The sequence below is a fragment of the Berghia stephanieae genome, chromosome 11 (genome assembly GCF_034508935.2).
Source record: "Berghia stephanieae isolate SIO BIC M18660-M18661 chromosome 11, UCSD_Bste_1.3, whole genome shotgun sequence".
NCBI classification, from domain to species: domain Eukaryota; kingdom Metazoa; phylum Mollusca; class Gastropoda; order Nudibranchia; family Aeolidiidae; genus Berghia; species Berghia stephanieae.
Genome location: NC_088370.1, coordinates 2769797 through 2778140, shown reverse-complemented (window position 1 = coordinate 2778140; position 8344 = coordinate 2769797). Strand labels below are relative to the sequence as shown.

Genomic DNA, 8344 nt, shown 5'->3' with positions numbered 1-8344 from the left:
TCATCATCATCATTATTATCATCATCATCGTCGTCATCATCATCATCATCATCATCATCATCATCATCATCATCATTATTATTATTATGCTGTTAGTTCTGGACGCCTTGTGATGCGCTTGTTGGGCACATTTATTGGATATATTATATGACTTTATACAACAGCTCAAGGTTTTAATGGTTTTTTTCTTTCTTAGATGTTGTAGCTGAGGTGACCCGGACGTCGTTGGGCGTTGGGTATGAGCTGGGTCGAGCTAAGGCTATGAACAAAAAGGTCTTGTGTCTCTACAGACCCGGAGGGGAGAAAAGTAAGTCTACACTGCCGTCATACTCAACTTTGGAAAAACCCATATTATTTGAAAATTTGGCCAGAAAACTCGTCCTTACTTTAATTATCATCTTGGCAAAAAACAAAACAAAAACAAAACAAAAACAAAAAAAAAAAACAACTCGCAAACCTGGGATTTTTCGAAGTCGTCGTCGTTACACTACTACTACTACTACTACTACTACTACTACTACTACTACTACTACTACTACTACTACTACTACTACTACTACTACTACTACTAAAATGATGATGATGATGATGATGATGATGGTGATGATGATGATGATAGAGATGATCATCATCATTATCACCATCATCATCATTGCGCCTTACGTCATTATTACCAATCTCAAATCGCGTAACAATTACGTAACCTGAGTCACTTAATCATAAAATATAAGATTTAAAATAAAAAACATGAAACTATAAATACATAGGCTACTACTACTACTACATAAAATCATACAAATACATAGGCTAATACTACTACTACATACATAAAATCATACAAATACATAGGCTACTACTACTACTACATACATAAAATCATACAAATACATAGGCTACTACTTCTACTACATACATAAAATCATACAAATACATAGGCTACTACTACTACTACATACATAAAATCATACAAATACATAGGCTACTACTACTACTACATAAAATCATACAAATACATAGGCTACTACTACTACATACATAAAATCATACAAATACATAGGCTACTACTACTACATACATAAAATCATACAAATACATAGGCTACTACTACTACTACTACATAAAATCATACAAATACATAGGCTACTACTACTACTACATAAAATCATACAAATACATAGGCTACTACTACTACTACATAAAATCATACAAATACATAGGCTACTACTACTACTACATAAAATCATACAAATACATAGGCTACTACTACTACTACATACATAAAATCATACAAATACATAAGCTACTACTACTACTACATACATAAAATCATACAAATACATAGGCTACTACTACTACTACTACTACATAAAATCATACAAATACATAGGCTACTACTACTACTACATACATAAAATCATACAAATACATAGGCTACTACTACTACTACATACATAAAATCATACAAATACATAGGCTACTACTACTACTACATACATAAAATCATACAAATACATAGGCTACTACTACTACTACTACATAAAATCATACAAATACATAGGCTACTACTACTACTACATACATAAAATCATACAAATACATAGGCTACTACTACTACTGCTACATAAAATCATACAAATACATAGGCTACTACTACAACTACTACTACTACATAAAATCATACAAATACATAGGCTACTACTACTACTACATAAAATCATACAAATACATAGGCTACTACTACTACATACATACATAAAATCATACAAATACATAGGCTACTACAACTAATACATACATAAAATCATACAAATACATAGGCTACTACTACTACTACATACATAAAATCATACAAATACATAGGCTACTACTACTACTACATACATAAAATCATACAAATACATAGGCTACTACTACTACTACTACATAAAATCATACAAATACATAGGCTACTACTACTACTACTACATAAAATCATACAAATACATAGGCTACTACTACTACTACATACATAAAATCATACAAATACATAGGCTACTACTACTACTACTACATAAAATCATACAAATACATAGGCTACTACTACTACTACATAAAATCATACAAATACATAGTCTACTACTACTACTACATACATAAAATCATACAAATACATAGGCTACTACTACTACTACATACATAAAATCATACAAATACATAGGCTACTACTACTACTACTACTACATAAAATCATACAAATACATAGGCTACTACTACTACTACATAAAATCATACAAATACATAGGCTACTACTACTACTACATACATAAAATCATACAAATACATAGGCCACTACTACTACTACTACATAAAATCATACAAATACATAGGCTACTACTACTACTACATACATAAAATCATACAAATACATAGGCTACTACTACTACTACTACTACTACATACATAAAATCATACAAATACATAGGCTACTACTACTACTACATACATAAAATCATACAAATACATAGGCTACTACTACTACTACATACATAAAATCATACAAATACATAGGCTACTACTACTACTACATACATAAAATCATACAAATACATAGGCTACTACTACTACTACATACATAAAATCATACAAATACATAGGCTACTACTACTACTACTACTACTACTACATAAAAAATCATACAAATACATAGGCTACTACTACTACTACATACATAAAATCATACAAATACATAGGCTACTACTACTACTACATACATAAAATCATACAAATACATAGGCTACTACTACTACTACTACATACATAAAATCATACAAATACATAGGCTACTACTACTACTACATAAATAAAATCATACAAATACATAGGCTACTACTACTACTACTACTACTACATACATAAAATCATACAAATACATAGGCTACTACTACTACTACATACATAAAATGATACAAATACATACATAATTGTAAAACTGGATGTATTTTCATTGTGTATTTATTAAAATGTTTTCCCTTCTTTTCCAGAAGTTTCAAGAATGATTCTTGGGGCTGAAGATGGAACCAGATTTCTGGTCAAGGAGTATCGCAACGAACAAGAGGCTTTTGCTATCTTGGAGGATTACTTTGGATCTAATAAAAAAAAAGTCACATCTAACCCAGACCTGCCTAGTACAACGAAAAACTCGTAGAAATACGATTTTTTTGGCTTCAGCTACAGAGCTGCATAGGTCTCTTTGACTTTGACCCAATAAATTTTGTTGAAAAAGAAAGTTTAGCTCCTTAGATTAGATCCTATTTTATTATTCAGACTTTGGAGCATTTTTTTGGCCATGCTAAGACTAACAGAAAATTGTTTATTTGTAATAAAGCCATTTAACGTGAATTTTTCTTATCCCCCCCCCCCCCCCTTGGAAACTACGAATTTTGGTTGGCAGCTCTGTTTTAACCACACTCCAGTAAAATTAAAAGTTAACTTTTAAAGTGAATAAAATTAGCGAACGGTAGTAGTTGGCAGCAGTTTGGGAAGTTATTTTCATTCTTCTAAATAAAGCGAGGAAAATAATTCCAGAGTTTATGTTTGTGATTTTATAGATAATATGTGTGTGTGTGTGTCTGTCTGTGTGTGTGTGTGTGTGTGTGTTTGTGTGTGTGTGTGTATACAGTAAAATTACTTTAAACTTAAACCGAAAGAAGCTAAACCGAAAAATACCTTAAACCGCAAAGAATTTAATAAATTGTACGACTTTTTTCATTATCTTCGTACTAATTCTCACTATGAACCGAAATACTGGAGAAAGTCCTGCTTAGAAGTATTTCGGTTCATAGTGAGAATTAGTACGAAGATAATGAAGAAAGTCGTACAATTTATTAAATTCTTTGCGGTTTAAGGTATTTTTCGGTTTAGCTTCTTTCGGTTTAAGTTTAAAGTAAAATTTACTGTATATATATATATATATATATATTATAATATATATATATATATATATATATATATATATATATATATATATATATATATAAATATATATATATATATATATATATATATATATATAATATATATATATATATATATTATATATAAATATATATATATATATATATATATATATATATATATATATATATATATATATATATCTTTTCTTATTTGAAGTTGAGTCAATAAAAAAAAAAGATACGGCGCACAACTCTACTGAAAGATTTGAAAATTAAAAATGTATTTTTTTTTACAGATAGATAAACGGATAACTTGATTTCCTTTTATAATTTAAAGTCAGTTTGAAAAGTTCGTTGAGTCAAACAGATATCATAAAATATGTACCGACGACGACACTAACACTCTCAAAATCAACCAATTTCGTCACTGTAAAAAGTTGTCGGTTTGCGTCATCTATTATGACATCAAGTATTATTATTACTTCCGTTGTGTTGTTGATTTATCGGTGATCAGTGTTGTTATGTAGTAGTATGTTCTAATTGCGTGTATGTTTGTGTGTGTGTGTGTGTGTTGTGTGTGGTATATACATGTGTGTGTGTGTGTTGGCATTTTTCAGCAAATCGTGTCATTCATGTGATATTATTCACTTGATCACATGAAGGTATACAGATTTACACAAATTTTTAACAGGTTTCATCGATTAAAACAACGTCAAATAATATTACTGCTGATATTACGGTCGTTTTTATGCCATCGATGTAATAATTATTGCCCTGGGAAATATTTAATTAAACGTTTTCGGCAAACTGTCAATTGTATCTGTCTAGCTTCTAACCCGAACAAACTTGATATTTTTCGCGTCTGCTTCAGATTTTCATTTGACCTCACATAAGTTAGGTAAAGGGGAGACATTCCGAAGACTCCTACATCCCCAATATTCTTTCAATTTGTATTTTCACCGTTTATCTTTTGTCATGCGTTTATTTATTCAATTTGTCATCATATAGATTTGTGAGGATTTTTTTTTTCTATTAGGGTTAGTCATAAGTCTTAGTAAAGGTGCTAGGAGGGAGACATTCCGAAAGCTCCTACATCCCCAGTATTCTTTCAATTTGTATTTTCACCGTATATCTTTTGTCAGGCGTTTATTTATTCAATTTGTCATTATAAAGAAGCATTTTAAAAACTCTAGAACAAACCTTGATAGATTTGTGAAAGTTTAAAATTTCCTAATTTGACCATTGTTTTGATTCTCGGCCGCCATTTTAATTTGTGAAGTATTGAAAGGTTAAGGTAGTGCAAAGCAGTCCGAGGGTTTTTTTTTCTATTAGGGTTAGTCATAATTCTATGGTGTTTATTTTCCTATTACTATTAGGGTTAGTTAAAGGTAGTCTAGGTTTTACTTTTTCTTGGGGTTAGTTGAGGGAATATTATTTAAGTTGTTTCCCTTTGTAAGGGCTTTCGGAAGGCCTCCCAAGTCAAGCGTGGTAAAGACTTGTGACTTATTGATATTGATCATTGATATCTACTGACTGATACTGATAAACTAAAATCATGCTGAATAAAGCATGACAGCGACGACAAGCACATCGATTAAAATTAAAGTGTGCATCTAATCGTAATCAAGCTAATCAAGCAATATCGAATGAAAATAGTTCTTTCCCCGCGAAATTGCCGGTTTTTACTAGTATATAATATAAATAAAACACATGCAAATTAAGCGTTGAAATTGAAAGGTTTAGCAGTTCACACAGAACTGGACAAGTGTGCATGATGAAAGGTGCCACACAAATCAAGAAAGAAAAATACAAGAAAAAAACCCATCCCAATATCAGTCTAACTTGACTGGGGATCGAACCTCAGACCTCCTGATTACGCCTATAATTTGTCTCAGAAAAATGTAATAAATAGACATGGGGTAAAAGTAACCCGAGTAAGGTTAACTACGGATATTGTCGGTGTTGTGAGTTAAATTTACTCAACCCTAACACCCGACCGTAGATAGTATGCGCTTGGCTAAGAAGCTCATACCATTGCCATCCGGAAGTATAACGGCCCAACACACAAAACTATGTGTATCCATGAACGTCTATAGTCAGGTTAATGCAGTTCAGTGATCATTACTCATAAACGCGGATGGCAAAAAACAATAACAAAGACCCGAGTGACGTCATCTTCGAACTATCTCCATATATATCCGTAGTATTTTACCCGTGTTAATTTTACCCTCTGTATAGCTGTTCTTGCCCCATGCCCATTTATATTATTACATTTTTATGAAACAAATCATAGGCGTAGTATCAAAGCTAATGTTTTTAATCTGTACATGTTAATTATGTAGTTGAATAAAACTGTCTATGCACACGCTCATTTTTAATACATTTTCCCCAATTTTGAAAAAAAAACGAAAAAAAAAAAACAACAACAACAAAAAAAACAACAACAACAAAAAAACAAAACAAAAACAAAAAAAAAAAAAAAATAACAAAAAACAACAAAAAAACAAAACTGAATGTACCGAGTTCGACTACCCGCCTCGTTGTGTGGTCTTGAGCAAAGTCACCTCGCGCTAGCTCACTTTGCCGAGCTACATTGCGGCTGACGCCTGGGCTATTCCAGACTTCCCGTGGAATAGACCCTAAAGACAAAATTCTCCTTGGAGATGAATAAATGGAATTTTATTTAATTAATAAGGCGTTAGTCTATTGAAAAGTATACTTTCCATTGTAGCTCGCAGACACAGCTACATAAATCCTTAAGAGCTTTGAGGCCCGTGTGCCGGAGTATTTCACAGCTTGTAAATCGTTAAACAAAAACAAACAAAAACAAAACAAAAACAAACACCTTTTAAGGACAGCGTGGCTCAGCGGTATGGTGTTTGCTTCGTACCTAAAAGGTACCGAGTACGACTAATGTTTTTTTTAATTGAGCTTTTATATCGGCAATACCCACTAAACGTGCTCAAAGCGCTTTACAATGTGTCCCTGGCCAACAGCAACATGTAACATGACGACTGTTAGGCGACATTACAATTTTTTTCCAAACAGAGACAACACTGTCACCGGCCAGGTACTCATTTTACACCTGAGTACGGTGAGAGAATGTGAGTAAAGAGCCTTATCCAAGGACTCAACTACATGTATGCGCGGAGCGAGGCTCGAACCCAGGACCTTCCGATTCGAAAGCGAGTGTCCTACCACAAGACCACATAGCCGACTACCCGCCTCGTTGTGTAGACTTGAGCAAGTCGCGTCGCGTTGCCTCACTTTGCGGCTGACGCCTGGGTTATTCCAGTCTTCCCTTGGAATAGATCCTAAAGGCAAATTTCCTCTTGGAGATGAATGAAGGGAATTTTATTCATTTGATTTTATTTTAATTTTAATACGACGTTGGTCTTTGAAAAGTACTTTCCATCGTAACTCGCAGACCCAGCTACGTAAGATGATGATGATGGTGATGATGATGATGGTAATGATGATGATGGTGATGATGATGATGGTAATGATGATGATGGTGATGATGATGATGGTAATGATGATGATGGTGATGAAATGATGATGATGGTGATGATGATGATGATGATGATGATGGTGATGATGATGACGACGACTACGATGATGATGATGATGATGCTCTTGCTGCTGCTGCTGTTGATGATGATGATGATGATGATGATGATGATGATGATGATGATGATGATAGGTAATGATGATAATGATAATGGGTGATGATATGATGACGACGGCGACGACCATACTAGAACAAGAACATAATTCTGTTACTTATTGAAAATAATGAAAATTTATTTACGCATACAATTTCACAAATATTTTAATTGTTCATTACATTACAATTACTTTACATTACAGTCGATTTTTTAAAAAATCATTAAGTATTGTCAGAGCTCAGGTCAAAGGTGAAAGAAAGAAGTGGCATCATATCGAAGTCAAATAAAACAAACAAATGAGTAGGTGAAATTCAAGACGCCCTAAGTCACATCCTGGCAGAAAATGAGTTAACAATCTCAAGCTAACTTTTAAACTCCATAGAATCACCAGAGAAAATTTGGAGTTTCAAAACACTCAGGCTATTGATTTATGAGTCACACAAGACAAGTACAGTAGAACATGAAAGTAACGTACTCGGAAATAGCGAGAACTCGGAAATAGCGAGTAAAATCTAAATCCCCGTTTTTTTCCCTTATTTGAGTCAATAAAATTAGCATGAAAGTAGCGAGTATGAAAAAGAGGTCAACTCGGAAATAACGAGCATTTCCTGCCCCAGCCTAGGACTGCGACGAAGTAAAGCAAAACAAGAGACAATGGCAATTTAAATATTTTTAGCCTAGCCTCTTTTCTTTTCTTATTTTTCGTTACGAGTAATATTACATGTAGTAGCCTAGTCTGTA

The 8344-nt window shown here is 32.8% G+C and overlaps 1 protein-coding gene across 3 annotated transcripts in view; it reads left to right on the top strand.

Moving 5' to 3' along the window:
- Positions 1-3558, top strand: part of LOC144957331 (5-hydroxymethyl-dUMP N-hydrolase-like) — a 22927-nt gene extending 19369 nt beyond the window's left edge. For all 3 annotated transcript variants that reach the window (XM_078888483.1, XM_078888481.1, XM_078888482.1), the window contains 2 exons: positions 197-307; positions 3021-3558. In XM_078888483.1, coding sequence (XP_078744609.1) covers positions 197-307; positions 3021-3184 — 275 coding nt within the window. In that variant the 3' untranslated portion in view covers positions 3185-3558. The remainder of the gene's footprint in view (positions 1-196; positions 308-3020) is intronic.
- Positions 3559-8344: the final 4786 nt, after the last annotated feature.